General features: G+C 44.6%; 1 protein-coding gene across 4 annotated transcripts in view; it reads left to right on the forward strand.

Annotated features, from left to right (window-relative positions):
* The window catches only part of SPTBN1 (spectrin beta, non-erythrocytic 1), a 238,708-nt gene that overhangs the window by 113,858 nt on the left and 106,308 nt on the right, over nucleotides 1-18,542 (forward strand). For 2 of the 4 annotated variants that reach the window (XM_053588957.1, XM_053588958.1), the window contains exon 1: nucleotides 12,226-12,765. The exons of the other annotated variants lie outside the window; for them this stretch is intronic. In XM_053588957.1, the coding sequence (XP_053444932.1) occupies nucleotides 12,657-12,765 (109 nt within the window). In that variant the 5' untranslated portion in view covers nucleotides 12,226-12,656. Of the gene's footprint in view, nucleotides 1-12,225; nucleotides 12,766-18,542 lie in introns of those variants that run through there. 4 annotated transcript variants of the gene reach the window in all.

Genomic DNA, 18,542 nt, shown 5'->3' on the forward strand with positions numbered 1-18,542 from the left:
AATGTACACATGCCAACTTAAATATATGTCACGACAGCCTGTTTCTAAACTACCAATTGATTACCTGTATGTTTTTGTGACTCAATCTCAAAGATGCTGACAGGAAAAGGTTTTGAGTAATTTCATGAAGGTGGGGTTTGTAGAGATGATAAGATGATAAAGTCTGTCGCTAGTGGTGAGTCTGGGAAGTGGATAAACTCCATGATAAAGTCGAGAGCACGGCACACAAATGGAGGCTTAGAGGCAATTTGGAGTCAGTAACTAATTTATGAGGCCTTTTGTTGTGAAAATGAGAGTTGGCAAGATTCCCAGTTAAGATCTTTTTTCTTGAGGGCAGAAGATAGCACTCACAGGGATCAGGGTGTTTGGTCGACAGCGTTTGAGAATGTTTTATTCGAGCTATACCTTCTTGGATAGGGATTGTGTGGCTTTAGATCTGTTATTACTTCCCCTCCTGATAGCCCATTCTTCCTGAGTGTTTACTGAGCTGTTTTTATAAAAAAATATTTTTTATTATGGTAAAAAAAGTATAACACAGATTTTACTGTCTTACCATGTTAAGTTCAGTACTATTAAGTATGTTCATTTTGGGTGCTCTAGAACTTTTTCATTTTGAAAAAACTGGAACTCTATACCCATTAAACAGTAACTTCCCATTTCCACTTCCCTTACCAGATCCTGGCAACCACCATTCTATTTTTTTGTGTCAATGAGCTTGATTACTCTAGATACTTCCATAAGAGGAATTACACAGTTATTTATCTTTTCCCAAGTGGCTTACCGTATTCCTCAAGGTTCATCCATGTTGTAACATGTGACAGGATTTCCTTCTTTGTAAAGGCTGAATAATATTCCATTGTATGCATACAATGTTGGACAGTTAAGTTCACAAACTCATCCTAGAAGTTCTACATTACCTCATTGCTGAATGTCACTGAGGTCACCAGATGGCCAAGGGGAGTGCTTTGAAGGTCTACTGCATTTTGTTTTTCCATTCATCCGTTAATGTGGGGTTGGTTGCTTCCACCTCTTGGCTATTGTGAATAATTCTGCCATGAACAAATAAACGTGAGAGTGGAAATATCTCACAACTTTCAATTCTTTTGGTCATATACCCAGAAGTGAGATTTCTGGACCATATGGGAGTTCTATTTTTAATGTTTTATGGAAGTTCCATATTGTTTTCCATAGTGACCATACCATTTATGTTCTTACCAAGAGTGCACAAGGGTTCCAGTTTCTCCATATCCTTTACTGAAAGTTTTATAATGTTATTAAAATAAGGTGTAGTAGAAAAAAGGCATACCATCATGGTCTCAAATCATGCTTTTTTTGGTAGATGGTAATTAAAAGAGTGATAAAAAATGGTCATGAAAAGAGACGAGTGGAGAGATGGTCAGAGGTAAGCTTGGCAGGTACAAGTATTAGAAAAGAGCTTGGTTCTTCTCTTCTCTCATTTTATTCCTTTTTTTTTTTTTTTTTGAGACAGTGTCTCACTCAGTCACCCTGGGTAGAGTGCCGTGGCATCATAGCTCACAGTAACCTCAAACTTTCAGGTTCAAGTGATCCTTTTGCCTCAGCCTTCCAAGTAGCTGGGACTACAGGTGCCTGTCCCACTGTCTGGCTATTTTTTTTAGAGAGGGTCTTACTCTGGCTCAGGCTGGTCTCAAACCTGTGAGCTCTGGCAATCCAGCTGCCTTGGCCTCCCAAACGCTAATATTACAGATGTGAGCCACAGCTCCACTCCATTCTTTACTGTCATTAAAATTCTAGTTGTAATGAATGAATATACTTGTCAAGTATTTTTTAAAAATGCCCCCAGACTGGGCTGTTCCCTCAGGACATCGTAAGAACAATGAAGGCAAGGTGAAGATATAAAACTGAGAGAACGGGTCTTTAAAAAAACGGAAGTATTTTGGAGCTGACTGTGTTTGGTTCTGTTCTGGGCTGGGAGGATGAGATGGAAACTGCCAGTACCACAGTCTGGGCTCTCATTCTTTCTGAGCTGGTACAAGTTGGATATCAGAGAATATGGAAGGACATTGGTCATCTACCACTTGGTACAAGCCTCTTGGCTCCATCTTGGTGTCAGATTCTGGAAGACAGGTGGAAGAGGGATTAGGATTAGCTTCCTCTGATTCTGAGCCCTGGGCCTGCTTCACTGAGAGAGGCATGAGAACTACATGTCACTTCCTTTGTCCTCAGATCCCTGTACCTTCAGGTTTTCTCTAGAAATTAAAGAGGTAGCAGGGATTGAAAAGGCGCCCCTCTAATCTGTGGTGTCTAATCTCTGGACGCAGGGCTCTGTGCCTCATTTCTATGAAGGAGATGGTTGGCTTTAGATAGGTGAAATTTGAAAGGGAGCTTCTGACACTTGTCAGGACCTTTAGCTGTTATCTTCTACTTGTGAAAGATTAAAGTATGGATGGGGAGGGGGGTGTCCCATAACGTGGAATAGGGAGGCTCTATGGTTCACCACATGGTGCCAGCTCTCCCTCAGAACCTTTGCTTTCACTAATGTTCAGCCTTCTGAAATGGCTAAATCATTCTGAACAACTGTTCCTCAGAGGATACTGGGATGAAGATTGTGTAAGACTTGTGTCTGCCCTAGAACAGTTCATGATACATTTCCAAAAGCATTCTATCCAGAGAACCTTAGAGGTTTTCAGTTTCAGATCCCTTGGCTTTTAAGGAGAGCATCGGAGAAATCTAAGGGACCAGCTCCTGGCTGTATAGCCAGTCAGTGTCCAAAGCTGAGAACTGAGTCTGTTTTTTACTGAGTCTATAACTGGTGTAGTTTCTATGATTTTAATGAAGTAGATAAGACTGGTGCATAAGTAGAGGTAAGCAATACTCCAGTACAGGGTGATACATGCCAGATGCAGGAGGCTGACGGTGCTGGTGTAGAGTTTCTGAGGAGCGATCATCTCAGTTGGAGTTATGTGGAAAGCCTTCCTGGAGGAATGAAGGTTTTCAGCTGGGCTTGAGGCTGCGTGGACTTTAGACAGAGAGGTGAGGGAAGTGTCAAGAGCAGAGGCAGGGAAGCCCCAGAGAGGTGCTGGGGGAACGATCAGTTTGGCTGGAGCAGAGGGACAAGTAGGAGGAGGGGACAGGTCTGACATTTACTGAGCATCTACCTTGTATCAGACTCTGTGTCTGGGGCTTTACCCAGCCTTCTCAGTGTCTTGAGAGTGGGAATGACATCCTGACCATGCATTTGTTTGAGGATATTGCTATCTCCTCACGCCATTCACGTAACCGAGGACCCATCCTTCTTAGAGTAAAAGTCAGTTGTCCTTTGATCCAGCAGGAAATTGCTGGGGAGAAAAAGAAAAGAGGGAAGGAGCTTATATTGCTGTAAAGAAGGTCTCAGAGGTAGCTGATGGTATTCAATTGTTTTACCATTCACCTGGAGCCTGGCTCCCACTTGATAGGCAGCTGGCAGGCTTTGGCACTCCTGAGTGACTGGGCTGCCCATGAATTATTCAGAGCCTGTGCCCAGTGAGTGGCTGCCCTAGCAAAGTCTTGTGGGAAGGACGCTGTGCTATCTCTCTGAGAGATCGGCAGAAGCTCAGGTGCTGAGGAGGAAGAAATGACTGCACCCTCAAAGTATTTCACTTTTTAACATGCCAGGACTGCACACATTGTTCCACATCCCTGCAACTGGGTAATCGGGACCTGTTTTTCAAAGAGCAGGGAACAACACCCTCACCCCCAATTAATAGATACAATACCTATGCTGTCAAGTTAGAATGGTACACCTTGGCAGGGATTTGGTTAGAAGGAACATTAAAATTGCACAGATAAGGCGGGAGGGGAGCAGAGAGCGTTTTTGTGGAAGGAACCCTGCCCCGCTCTTCTTCTCAGCCAACTAAAGTTCAGTTGGTGTCTACTTATTGTAATGATCACTAACCTGACATCCCTTCTATGCTGCTAGTGTGTGTTTGTGTATACCTGCGTGTGTGTCCGTGTGTCCTGTTTCCTCAACTAGGTTGAAAGTCCCTGCAGAGAAGAAATCACTTCTCACAACCTGTGGGTCCCTCTGATGGCCTGTGCCCCTGAGATCGTGGGGATGGGTTGACTTCGGTTCTCTGCACACGAGGAGGTGTAGGCCTATCTCTTGACAATGAGGTTTGCGCCCTCCTACACAGCCTCCCTTCCTTTCCTCCTCACTCTTTCTCCTTCCCTCTCCACGTGCCTGCCTTACCTGCTCTTGGCACATTCTCTCATTACAGCTCCTGGAAAAGGAAACAGGCGTGAATACCCGAGTGCAGCGTCCAAAGGCCTATTTTCACAAAAAAAATAGATTTGTTTTCCTTCTTACCCATAAACTGTGCTCCCCAGAAAACAGTGTCTTCCCCTGGTGCCCAGCTGTGCCCTTGTAGGACTCTGGCCCAATGGCTCTGACCACCTGTGTATGTCAGCTTTTCCCTTAAGTTAGTGGTGGCCAGCAGAGCCAAGAACTCTGGGCAAGAGCGGGCCTGGCCCCAGTTACATTCCTCGGATATTTTTTTCCTTGTAAACCACTCTATTTGTGGCAGAGGAGCCAAGTCGCAGCTCTGGCTGCTGTTAACTTTCACAGCCATGGCAACACCTGTATGCCATGGGGTGGGTGGGGGGAGGTCTGAACTGGAGCATTCTTTTGCCTGTACAGGGAAGCTTTGCCTGTGCAGATAACAGATCTGATAAAAATACACGGACGAGGTTTGGCTGGGGTAGAAGATTTAATAAACCACATTCCTTCCCCAGAACCTTGGGTGCTTGTTTAGGAGTATAACTTGCCATTTTCTCCTTCCTGGCAGTGATGTCAGGTACTTTATATTTAGTTTTGATATGACCAGTTTACCAAGGAGCAGGAAAAGGATATGAATGGAAATTAGTTTTGCCTTGGTGTTTCAGTTTTAACCATATAAGTAGATGATGGAGAGGGGGGTGATGAAAAAGAGAGACAGCAACCCGTATCCTTCAAAGAACAGAGGTGGTAACCACTGTGGATGTTGTTTAAGTCCCGGGTTTGGATATGTACAAATCCCATCACATTTTAGTGCTCTGGCCATCCTCTCCCAAACATACCTTTGGTATTCCCTTCAGTTTCTTCTCATTATTCTAAGTCTTGAAGTATCAAATCTGACAGCCTCACCTTGAAGAAACATTGGTCTTTTTAAGCATAAAGGCCTTCACAGCTCGTTTCATAGTGGGGATTGTGTTCCTGCTGTCTCAGGCGTTTCTGCTTTCTAGCTATGTAATATGATTTGAGTATGCCATTGGAGTGCATAATAGAGTGAGTTAAAGAAAAAGGAATGAGGGCGGCGCCTGTGGCTCAGTGAGTAGGGCGCCGGCCCCATATGCCGAGGGTGGTGGGTTCAAACCCAGCCCCGGCCAAACTGCAACAACAACAACAAAAAAAATAGCCGGGCGTTGTGGCGGGCGCCTGTAGTCCCAGCTGCTCGGGAGGCTGAGGCAAGAGAATCGCGTAAGCCCAAGAGCTGGAGGTGAGCCGTGTGACGCCACGGCACTCTACCGAGGGCAGTAAAGTGAGACTCTGTCTCTACAAAAAAAAAAAAAAAGAAAGAAAAGAAAAAGGAATGAGATATGTGAGTACTTCCCAGATGAAGAACTAGTCTTTGCACTCAGAAATTTCTTTGTCCAAAAATCCAAAGGTGGGTGACCACTCTGGTTCCCAGCCTGAGGTCAGTGATTCCATGTGAAACCTGCAGCAGCATCAAGCTGGTGCTTCCTTGGTGAAGCAAGAGATGAAGGAAGGTGGGATAGAATTAATTTTTGAAATTTCTTCTATGAGAAAAACAGTTTTTGGAAGATAGAGTCTCACTTTGTTGCCCTGAGTAGAGTGCCATGGCATCATAGCTCACAGCAACCTCAGAGTCTTGGGCTCGAGTGATCCTCTTGCCTGCCCCAGCCTCCCAGTAGTGGGACTGTCGGTGGCTGCCACAACACCCAGCTAGTTTTTCTATTTTTAGTAGAGACGGAGTCTCACTCTTGCTCAGGCTAGTCTGGCATGAGCCACCATGCGGGCCCTTCCTATGAGGAATTTAAAGACTAGTAATCATAACTGCTAGGGTTGTGCTAAGACTTTTGTAGACATTTATCTCAATTTATAGAACACTTCTATGAGGTTGGTCCCATTATTTTGCCAATTCCTCAAGCATAGAGAATCGAAGAGTTCCAAAGTGGTAGAGCTAACCACTCTGCTTTTAACCATCTTTTCTCTTCTAGCTTTGCGTGTCCAAGCCCTGAATCAAACACTGAATGGGCTGTGCTCTAAGAATAAATGGAGGGGCAGTCTCACCCTCGTTTTGCAGGTGTTGTGTGGGTTGGGAGAGGAGATAGCCACCGACTGCTTCCAGCTGCCCAGGCTATGAGCCTTAAGTGCGAGGTGCCATCAGGGAGAAAAGAGCCATTGTAGAGGGGTGTTGGACAGGAGGCACTGGTGTGGAAATGCTAGTGTCAAATGTGTTATGCTAGTGGGACTTTTTGAAAATTGTTCTTTTGTGGGGAGAAAGAGGATTCATATTATTTCTTCTTGTTTGCTGGTTTTGGCTGCATTTCATGGTGGTATACTTGGTTGGTTGACTGAGTTTTCTTGTAAGTGGGGAAATTTCCGTTGAGGAAGGGATTTTTAACAGAAGCAGGCTTTGAGGAGAAAAGAAGGTGGTGACCTAGGTAGTTGAGGCACAGGAGGTTTGTTGGGCATTATACAGTGTAGAGAGAAGAAGCATGATCTCAATTAAGGAGTCAGGAGTGGGAGAGGTAGGCAAGAGACGCCTAAAGAAGAGAGTAGGTGGCCCAAAGAGGCAAGATAGAAAGAGAACCAGAGATGAGACGGAGGGATGATAGAAGCTCAGGCCCTGCAGAGGCCAGCTCGGTGGCATGACTTGGAGCCCGCTTCGCTATCTGGCCACACTAATGAAAGAGGTTATTTTAGCAGTATTATTTTGCTTTCTTAAAAAGAAGAGCTCAGGAGAAATTGGCTGTGGGCATCCAGCTGTCAAGGAATTTCATGGTGACACAGAAAGGCACATCTGGAAATGGCAGGGGAAAGCGACAGAGAATTCAGCAACATTATTTGTGAAACCTTGTTGTTTTCTGGTCCTCCCTGTCCCATCACTTCTTTCCCAGCTCTGGAGTTGGTTTTTTAAGTCCTGGGGTTGGAGATGTACAAATCCCATCACATTTTAGTGCTCTGGCCATCCTCTCCCGAGTCTTGCTGGTATTGGATATTCAGGAAATACACATCCAGAGTTTACCCTTTCGAGCTTGTTGTAATGCTAGGAAAACACTTACCTTTTTTTTCTCTCAAGACTACATAAAAACCTCTGATAATAAATGAAGGCTTAATCTCATACTCTTAATATTCCCATTTCTATGCCACATGCAGAATCAGACAGAATCTTAGCGTAGAGGTCCACCAAGTATGGGAAGAGAAGCAAAACCAGACAAGACCTAACAAAACCCATTCATAGCAACAGAACCCTCCAATTAGCAAGTTCTGTGTGAACTAGCAGAGGCTATGCCTAATCCTGACCCAGACTAAATTAAATGTTGTAGAGGTTCATGTGAAGGCTTGCTTGAGTTTTAGGTTTTTCTTGATACCACCTATCAAGTTTTATGATTTTTCTGAAAAGCTTAGAATTCCTTGGTAAGCTGCATATACTTGGAGCACATTGGAGAAATAGCAGATGGAGAGGTGGAAGTACATTGGACTTTGCGGGTCGGGGGCCCACATGTTGGCTGTGCCGCTCACCAGCTGGGGCCACTTGGGCAAGGTGCTATTTCTCTCTGAACCCCAGTTGCCTTGGTTGCAAAATGGAGACAGTACCTACCTCCCAGGATTAGTCACTTGAGAAAATGAATGTGAAAGCATTTTGTAAACTATAAAATGTGATGATGATATGGTTATTAGGCCCATTCAGTTCATGTAGAGATTGCTGATAATTTGGATTACATTTATAGTTACAACCTAAGGCAGGGGGACCAAAATCACTAATAAATAACATTTAGAACTAGAAGGAATTTTTATGATCATAAAATCCAACCTATTTGATTTATAGATGAAGATTTGAGGCCCAAGGGAGACTAGAATCGTGCTGGCTAACAAGATTATATAGTTTCTTGGTGGCGCTCCTAAGTTAGGGCAAGCCTGGGTACCTTACTCTGGACTTGAGTCTTTCTGCCAGACCACACACAGCACTTATAACTCATTCTATCCACAGACAGCCAGATGGACCTGGCTGCACCTTCCTGACATCACAAGAACAGCAGCTGCAGGTGATTCAGGCCTCAGTTGCTTCAGTCCCTTGGCCGCTTTGCCAGTCGGTCATAGCCTTGTAATCTTGGTGCAGCTTGGAGCCAGGCACAGCTGTGTATAGGAGTTGGCCACATGTATTAATGTTCCTGGCCTGGGTGAGGGACAGGAGTTATTTAGATTAGAAAAGGTTAAGGGGATGGGTTAAAATTGCAGGGTCTGTTTCTTTAGGAAGCTTGGTTGACTGTTAGTTAAGCATTCAGAAACATCCTTCACTCTCCTAATGTTCCTGTTCACATGCCACATGTTTTTTGCCATAGGTGCCTTTGAGATTTTTCTTCCTAGATCTGTTTAAATAAAACTGTGGTAGGACTCCTGGCCTTTTGGTTTATTAAGATAAAGCTGGGGAATTCCTTTAAATTCCTTTTTTCCTCCTGAGAACGTCTCTATCCTTTCTCCTTGCCTCCTCTTGGCGAGGGCTGACTATTCCACCCTTACCATTGAGCCATTTTCCCATTGGCGTTTCCCCCACCTGTGCACAGAGGACATGCTTGTTGGGCCCTGAGGATCTCTTCCTCCAATCCTTATAACCCTCATTCACTAGTCTTATCTTCACCACCTCTTCCTTGTCCTCCTTCTCCCCCTTCTCATCTGCTAACCTCTTATAACCTGGCTTTTGCTTTTATTAACCCTTTGACCTCTTCATTCACACACTGGATTTCCTTTTCTCTGACTCTTACTACTTGTTCTTTTTTTGCAGCAGTTATGCCGTCCACCCCCTTTTCTCCTTGAAACCTCTCTCTTTTCTCTTGGATTTTCATTCTGCAACTCCCTGATGTCTTCCCCTGGCTTTTCTCTCTCCTCCCAAACCCAGGCCTTCCCCAGGACTCTGTGCTCAGCCTCTGGTCTCTCACCTCCCTTCCTAGTTTAACCTCACAAATGCCTCAACTCCCACCCCTATGCACAGGACTGTAACTTCAGTCTTGAGCTCTAGTTCCACATCCCTGACTGCTCTGGACGTGTCACCTGCTGGTGTTCCAAGTAACTCAGATTCCACCTATAAAGAAGGAAATATTCAAACCTTCCCTACACCTCCCAGCCAGCTCTAAACAACCCTTCACCCCAGTTCTCTTTGACTCTTTGAACCTCCCACATACAGGTAGTTATCAACGACCTATGGATTAATTCTGACATTAACCCATTCCTTTTCATCTGATTGTTCTTTTGACAGGGACAGTTGCAGTAATCACCCAACTGACCTTGCTGCCTTCATTTCCTCTCCTATTCTAACTTACCGCTGCCAGGTTAATCATCCCTAGAGCCCAGCCCAGACCCTGATATTGCTCTGGCTCAAAAGTCCCCAACACCTCCCAGCCCAGGCTTGGTTCTAACCTGCCTCTCCCGGCTTCCCTCCCAGCCTGGCAGCTCCTTATGCTCCAGCCAACTGAAGCACTTGCTGGTGCCATTCCCCAGGCAGTCTGTGCTTTTACTATGCTGCTTTCTCCCACTGGGAGAGGAGGCTTCTGCCTCATTCCAGCCGGTTGATGTCTATCTGTATTCTAAGGTTGAGTCAGAGTGCTAGCCCCTCTGCTTCCCTTCCTCCAGAAGGCAGCTATGACCCTCCCTGTCCTCTGAACAAACTACCTTCTGCTAGTTCTTACTTTATTCTTTTGGCATTTTACTTTTTTTGATATTTGTCACATTTCCCTTGGCTAGCAGTTCTCCTAATCATTTTTTAATCTCCCAAAACATTCAGCAGTGTGTCTTGCACACATTGAATACTGTAAATTCAGCCCAGTAAACACTGGAGAAATAAAGAATGAGTTGCTCTGGCCTTTATCTCCTCTCCACTGCTGACTTGGAGCTGCTCAGAAGGGCCACAGGGATGTGTCCTCTTCTTCCCAGGCCCCATCACACCAAGTTTAAATTCCCATTTCTTACATCCTATCCCTTCCCCAGCCTCGAGATCTTTCTAATACTTGCATGTGTTCACTCTGCCTAGATTGTTCCATGTTGGTTCTTAAGGATGGGTTTCCAGCTAGTGTAGTGTAATGTAGAGTTGGCTACATCAGTCCCAGCTCATCACATTAAGTGTAATCTGGCTAATTAGAAAGTTTATTGCATGTACTTCCTCATACCAGAGGGTGCTGTAAGGGAAATACTAAGTGGTCACTATTTTTTCATTAAGTGGTTTAAAGATGAAAAATAAAATGTTATAAATTGGCAACACACTTTTGTAATCTCATTTTCAGTGCCATAGCTGGACACTTAAGAGACTTACTGCTTTACCAGTATAATAATGAAGAGAGACCTGTTGAAAAGATTTTCACTGAGACAATTGTCCATTCTATTTGTCTTTGTAGTCCTGATGTAATGTGGGAGGTCAGGGGACAGGGGATGCAAGGAACAGTGCATTTTGAAAAATAGACCTGTAATTTTGAATAGCATGACAATTTTTAGAGCATTTTCATATCATTCCCTCAGTGACCTTGTAGAGGTGGATATTAATAATTCCTCAGTCTGATGGCTGAGGTTTAGAAAGAATCCAGGGTTTCTTCTAAGAACAGAAGGGTCAGAGGGTGATTAAGAGGGTTGGCCAGGACTAGCAACTCAAGTCTTGAGAATTGTGTGGTCAAGTGATTTTTCCAAGATCCAGTATTTTGCCACCTTCCTGCCTAACTCCCATCAACATGGTAAGCTGGCTACAATCAGAGGGCTTTAAAAAATATAGTACATCCTGGGTGATGAGAAAGGTTGTTTCTCATCCTAGTTGAGCCTGACTTTAGAAAGCTAAAGGCTGGTAACTGTGGATGTATTAAAAACCCAGTTGTGTGGATGGAAGGAGTAGGTTGTTCAGAGTTGAGCAGTCAGCTAGGCTCTGGGTTTGTTTTAACTCTAGCTGTGGACAGGATGCAGTTGCTTGAATTACAAGGGCCCCGGGGACTGAAGTGAACCTGGGGTGGGAGCCCACCTCTTCAGGGCAGATTGAAATCCCTTAGGAATTAAATTACCTTCTTCAGAGAGCATTGCTGCAGGGCTTCAAACTGGAAACGCCAAATGTGTAATTTGTTGTCTGTTTTAGTGAGCAAAAGGGGTTGAGGATAGGAGGACCAGAGTCCATTATTTCTCAAAAACACATTTTGATCATGTATTTTTTACGTACAGGAGTTTATTTTTACATTGAGATTTGTGGGAAAAGCAGCTAAGGAACAGAAATTTAAATTTTGGAGTCCCAAAACTTTGTTTTACAAAATCGAAGTTGGATTTGCGGGTAATTTCTGTTCTTTTCTCTCCCTCCCCATCGGGTCGTAAACTCAGCCAGGTTAGGCGTCGTGGTGGTGTTTACCCGCGTACCTTTCTCCCACAATGCCTTGCAAATGGGGCGCCCATAAATCTTCCTCGCGTCGAATTGCTATTTTAGGGCCAGTGTGATCCCAGAAAACCCTCTTCACATCCCCTGATGGCAGCATAAGGGGCTGAGAAGATTCTTCTGCCTCCCCTGCTGCGGCCCGCGTGGCCGGCGCCCGCACTCGGGGCCTCGCCCGCCCAGGTGCGCCCCGCATCAGCCCCGTGGGCGCCCACAGACACTACGACCTGCGGGGCCGCTTACTCTCGAGGGCGGCGGGCGGGCGTGCTCTCCTTCTCCTGTGATAGTAATCGGAGACTTTTCCGTTAAACGAGGCTCTCAACAAAAGCTTGTAATTCCAGCAGCTTTGTTTGGGGAGGTGCCGCGGCGGTCCGGCCCGCAGCGCGTCCAAGCCCACCCCGGGGGCGGCGGGGGCGGCCACCGGCCGTGTGGGTTCGGGGCCGTGGGGGGCTCGGGCAGGCCGGCCTCCCCCGTGCCCTCCTCGTGGTACAGCCTGCGTTTCCTCTACAATGCTGTTATGCTAATCAGGTGACATCACCGCCCAGCACACGGCGAGCGGCTCCTGATTAAATTACAAACCGGCGGCCGCCGCGGGCAGCGGGGAGGAGGTGTGTGCGCTGCTCCCACGAGCTCCCAGGCTCCGCGGCTGCGGCACGCCTAGGATTGGCCATATTTTAAACAAATTTTTAACTAGGGTTTGCGTCTCTCAGCTTCTCTCCCTCCTTACTTCCTCTGTAACTGACTGTGAGCGTCTGGGCAAGGGCCACAGAAGGAAGGAGAGCAACGAGGAATTAGATCTTTGAGTGGTAACTCCTCGCTGGGCTACGGTGGACTCTCCTGCAGCCAACTTCCTATCAGATCACCCTGCTGGACTTTCAGACCGGAATGGGGCTCGCTTAAGGTCCAGCCCTTTCCACCCGGGCGGGAGCCAAGCCGCGCGGAAGCTGCTGCGTGTTGGATGGGGGTGGGAGGGGGCCGGAGCGGGATTTACACGGTGCAGCCCGCCCGGGCGTTACGCCGGGCATAATGGAATTGCAGAGGACGTCTAGCATCTCCGGGCCGCTGTCGCCAGGGTACACTGGGCAGGTGCCTTACAACTACAATCAGCTAGAAGGGAGATTCAAGCAGCTCCAAGGTAAGCCCACTCCCCAAGGCTGGGCCTGCCCCGGGGCCGTGCCACTGGGGGTTCTTGAGGCTTTATTTGTGCCATATGGTACATGATCCTAATGAAGACGGGAGGCCGCTCAGCTCAGCCCCAAAGCCTCTGGTTGGCTGCGGGTATCCCATTCACGACTTAAAGGAGGCAGTTGGTCACACTGTACTCCAGAAAAGCCACCATTTGGAGTCCGTCTCTCTCTCTCTAGTATCCTCGGGCTCTTCTGGTTGTCAGGTATTCCCTGGCCACTGCACACAAATTTTCCTTTAGCTAACTTTGCATCTCGGCAGGTTTATGCTCTGTCTAGACCTATTAGTATGCAAGTATTTGATTCCGGGGCACGTCTGGCTTCCTGCCCCCAGCCTCTTACCTCTGGGAAGTCTTAAAGGTGTAAAGTGCACTCACTGCTTGGCACCCAGTCCTGTAGAACAATAGGAAAGGGGAGGAGGGAGTGGTCTTTTTGTTCCTAAGCCTTCAGTAAATTACAGTTTTGATTCTGCAGCTTAGTTTTAACTTTTTTGATGTATTGTTTTGGGGGAGAACCTTGCCATCAATTTAGTGGGCTATGTAATTTATAATGAAAGCTAGTTATTGTCATTCCCCCACTACAGGCTGGATTAGATGGATCAGTTACAGGTTTTTTTGTAGTCTGTATTGAGCTCAAATAATTGGATGAGTCCAGTATTTTACAACATTTAATTTTTAGGGAGAGGAGGATCCTATATGCCTGTGTGTGCAGCCATGTACTGTATATTTTCCCTGCCACCGAGTTAGTCTCTGTAGCCTTAACTGTCTCTGCCTTGCCAGCAGGCCCTGACCAGCAGTGTCTCAGAGCTTATATATACGTGAAAAAAGGTTCATAACTGAAAACAGAACTCCTTGCGTTTCGAAGCCCCTGGAATCAGTAATAGGCGGGGAATGGCTTAGTACTGTAAAAAAATGTAGTATTCAAAGGCCGTGTGCTTCTTATTTTAACTCTTCTTAGGGGCACAGTCGGGGTTCCTGTGAGGAAGAGCGAGGAAGGAAACAGCTCAGTCCTAGAATGTTTTCACTGGGAAGGGGGAGGATATATTTCATTCTTGGGTTTATTTGTCTTGTAAAAGAGTTGACAGTAATGACACTTTTCTGGAAAACAAGAGGCAGAACAGGACGTGATTTTAAACATTTGCTAGTCTAGGCTGCATTCCTTGGGCAGTTAGCTAAGAGGAAGCTCCATTCATCTAGGGGATGGTTCTGTGCCCCTGGTTCATTCCTCTTGGGCTCTTCAAAGGTAGAATTTGCATTTTTGAAAACTAAGGTGGGGGACACCTGCAAGTAGTGAATAGAGGAGTGGGGTGTGTGGGTGCCCATTATCTAGGTGAGTATTAGGAGCCACAACTGCAAGGTCTGAGAATTAAGGGTGTGTTCTTCTCATAGTGCAGACTCTTCACTTCATTGTGTCAAACCACCAAGGGGAAAGAAAACACCCACGGGTGTCCTCAACCAGAAAACCCATCACCATAGTCCATCAGCTCCTGCCTTGTAGTCTCAAAAAGTGCAGAACCAGGAGAAAATGTAAGAAGGTGGTATAGGGAGGAGGCCACCCTAGGCCCACCCATGACAAAAGGCTGTTATTCTGAAAGGGTTGGGGGTGTCTGTAAAACTACTCACTACGAAGGGTGGTTCTTACACACAGGAAGTGTCTTAACTGTCCCTTCTGGACAATGTGAAAATTAAATGTACACAGCTATGATTGGCGTTTTTTTTTTTTTTTTTTGGTGACCTTTGTTCCCTAATTTAACACCAGATAACTCCTATTTCTAAATATTGTGGTTTAGAAGTTGCACCAGTTTAGTGTTGGTATTTCTGTAACAGAAGAGCCACCCATGTTGAGGAACTGAGAAAGGGTGAATTAACTTTCAAGTATGGTGGAGCTCGGAGAATTGCAAACATTTGTCAGTGTCCTTAGGAACAAATGGGACTGATGGCATTTTAAACAATCTCTAGAGAATTTTGATAAAACCTTTCGGCATTCCCTATCCCTGGTTTGGTATTTTGTTTAGTATGTGTAGTTTTTCCAATTATCACATATTTTTGATAGGTATAGATTTTATCTGCTGATTTAATTTTGTACATTGCTGCAAGGCTGCCTTTTTTATTCTTCTGGGTATAATCTTTCTTAGCACGTAATCACCAAAAATTGGTAAAATTCTCATTTGAATCTGTATTGGGTTTTAATGCCTCCTATATGAATTTATTAATTTAACATCTGTGGCTGAGAGTGCTTTTGATATTGTGGAAATTATTTCTGTGTTTTTCTGATTTCAAATAGTTTCCACCCTGAATCCCCAAAATTTCAGGAGGTACCATAGAATGAGATTGGATGTTCTCGGGGAAGGGAGAGTAAGAGGCTGGTCTATTTAGATAAAACAGTTTGTAGAGATTTATGGGTCGGTAAATATTACATGAAGGCTTCTGACATTAACAAACAGGATCTTCAACCTCTGATGGCTTCAACATTAACCACCCATTCCCACACCCCTTTTCTCTTTCTCAAATTTTTACCTGCAAAATTAAGTCATCATCTTCCTCTCAGTCAGTTCACATATCTTACAAAGTTGGATTTGTTGTTTTGTTTTCTTTTTTAAATAAGAGAGGAATGCTGAAACAAAACTCAACCTCACCTGTTTAGAGAAATGTATTTGTAGTGACAGAGGTTTATGATACCTTCCCTCCAGTTGCCCTTTGCCACCTTAACTCCTTATAGGAGAACACTCACCGTGCTATTCTCCCACTCAGAAACAGTTGCTTGGCCCATTGTGTAAATGAAATTCCAGACTCTAGCTTGGCGTTTAAAGACACTGCCAAAAATGGCCCCACCCCATGTACTATTTCCAACTCTTACTTTCAGTCAAACCTTCCATTCTAGGCAGGCAGGCAGGCCGACCTGCAGCTCTTTACTGTGACACCCAGAGTTGAGTTTTATTATCTTCTCCCATTTGCCTCAAATGCCCTCCCCTTTCTTTTCACTTACAGAAATTCTTCTTACAATTTTTAAAAACTATGCTTACACTCCAGTTATTCCATAATGCTTCTCTTTATCCCCTTTGTTGGGGTTGGAGGGAAAAATGATTTTACTGAGTGTTTACCACGTACCAGACACTTTTAAGAGCTTCACATATGGCCTTTTATCTAGTCTTTATAACACATCTGTCAAATTTTAGAGATGAGAAGATAGAGGCAAATAATTGGTTCAGGTTCCCAGGCGATGTCGAGCCCAAGCTGCACATTACTTGGTAACTTTCTCCTCTCAGACTTCTAGATGTTAACATTCCATTTTCTAAAAAAAAAGGGGGGGTGGGGCCTTGGTGTGTGTCACACTTTATGGGGGCAAGACATGATTGCAAGAGGGACTTTAACTAACAATTGCAATCAGTGTAACCTGGCTTATTGTACCATCATCGAATCCCCAACAATAAAAAAAAAAAAAAAAAAATAGGGTGGCGCCTGTGGCTCAAGGAGTAGGGCGCCCGTCCCATATGCTGGAGGTGGTGGGTTCAAACCTAGCCCCGGCCAAAAACCAAAAAAAAAAAAAAAAAAATTATGTGATGGCCATTGTGAAATGCCTCCCCTAACCTGGTTCCCTTAACTACTTACCTGCTCCCCCAAATACTGATTGCATTGGCTCTGACAGTGAGTTTGTAATGAAGACAGGATCTAGTTGAAAAGCATCAAAATGAATTTTTTCTGCCTATTTTGCAGCCTGATTCTGACATTCAGCACATAGTATTTCTGGAGAAGGTGCTTTTTCTAGCTATACCAGGTCCATGAATTTATACCAGAAAGAATTATGAAGTGTCTTGTCTTCCTTGGGACATTAAAAGTAAAGAATCTCAAGCCATGGAAATGCATTACTCCCAAGTGAGAGTTGCCTTGTTGAATTTTTTTTTTAACTCTTAGGGAAAGAACAGAGCTGATTTTATACCCATGAATCTTGAACAAAATTTATTCTTAAGTTTTGGTAAATAGTCTAATTTGTTGTGCTACCTAAATGTTTGTCTTGCCCACTTTCTTAAACCTAGAGGAAGAAAATGGCTAGGTTTACAGCTGTTAGTCATGAAGAAAAATTTGCTTTTATGTTCTTGAATTCAAAGTAATAGCTTTCAAATAGTTTTTATTGTGACAATGAAAATAATCGGTGACAAATGGTTTTTATAGGGAAGGGGAAAGGGAGACTGCAAGACTCATATAAGAGTATTTTGGGGTTTGATGAAGATATATGAAATTGGCTTTTTGGTCTGGATACCTGCCAATACTGTAGTTTTTAAAAGCTCAGACAACTTTGTGGGGTGTCACCCTACATCCCTCAAAAACACCAAAGCAGATTTTACCACTGTACCAGAGTTAAAACTCAGTTTAGAAGTTTGTAACAGATTTGTGAATTAGAATCTTTTTTCAATGGTGAGGTAATAATAATTGTTAATGTGTTGTAGCACTTAACTTTAATATATATCATCTTTCTTAGTTAACGAAAGAAGATTATTCAGATCTAGCACTTAGTAAATTCTAAATAAATATGTAGGTTCCTAGAACCTATAACCCTGTAAATAAAAAGAAAGAGATGACTGGGTTAAGATCAACCAGTCTGAGGCTAGCTTTACAGATTAGGTTTTCTGGCTCTGAATTTGATGCTGCTCCCATGGTGCCGCAAAGTGTGGGTTAGGGGATGGTCCTGACACCTGGGTATCGCGAAGATGTTACGCTGCCATGGAAACTAATGTGTTCAGGGAGTGGCTCAGATTTCTAGACTTCCGCAGCCCTCAGGTTTTGGTGAGCTGGACACCAATTTTTTCTCTGTAATCCATTATTGGGAAGACCATTAAAAGGACTTTTGGAGGCCAGTTATGTAGGTAAGTTTTTGAGGAGGAGTTACCACTTTGCTTAGGAGAGTAAGATGAAACCTGGCTGCTGAGAAAACTTTCAGGATGACTCTTCCATTCCTCATCTCTTCTTCTGCCTTGTGCCTAGAAGGGGGTCTGTCCACAGCCCCGCTGCTCCTTTCTGTGCGTTAGTCTGTGGCTTCCTACAGTTCCCCCATGTAGCTACCCCAGTCTGCCTTCAACCAAGCCCCGATGAAGAGGGCTCCTCCATGCAGAAACTTTCCGGATTTGTCTCCAGCCGGCCTTCCCAGCTCCAGGCTCCTGCTGTTCTGTTCCAGGGAACTCATGATTCCTTAAACCTACACTATATTTGCCTGCCCGTGAGTCCCTGTTCTCTTGGTTTCTTCCACTGGCAATCATTTCATCTGTCAGGGTCATTCTTTTGAGGTTCAGTTTGGATGCCACTTATTCTAAGCATTCCAAGAGGGAGGGGAGGTTAGGATCCCTGCTTAGATTTCCTTCCCTTAATTATTTAAAGTTTCAGGTCATTCTCCTGTATTTAATTTTCAAGTACTGCTTTTTGTTACAATTCTAGTATCTGTCTCTTTGTTTTCCCTGCATTTTGTAAAGTCTGGGAGCCTAAAGACCAAAGTTTGATATAGCCTAACAGATGGAAGCTACTAGATATTAGTTAGACAGCAAAATAAATGAAGCCATTGTTACAGGCTGCTTTATTGTGGTGGCTCTCAAATTGAGGCTCTCCATATGTGGTCTCCAAATCACAGTCAGCATCCTCAGGTCCTCACTTGCCTACTGAATCAGAAAGAAATTCTAAGAGTAGGGGTTTAGCATTAAACATTTTTAGGTGTCCTGCCAGGTGGTGGTTCTGATGGCAAA

This window comes from Nycticebus coucang, chromosome 4 (assembly GCF_027406575.1).
Source record: "Nycticebus coucang isolate mNycCou1 chromosome 4, mNycCou1.pri, whole genome shotgun sequence".
In the NCBI taxonomy this organism is placed as follows: domain Eukaryota; kingdom Metazoa; phylum Chordata; class Mammalia; order Primates; family Lorisidae; genus Nycticebus; species Nycticebus coucang.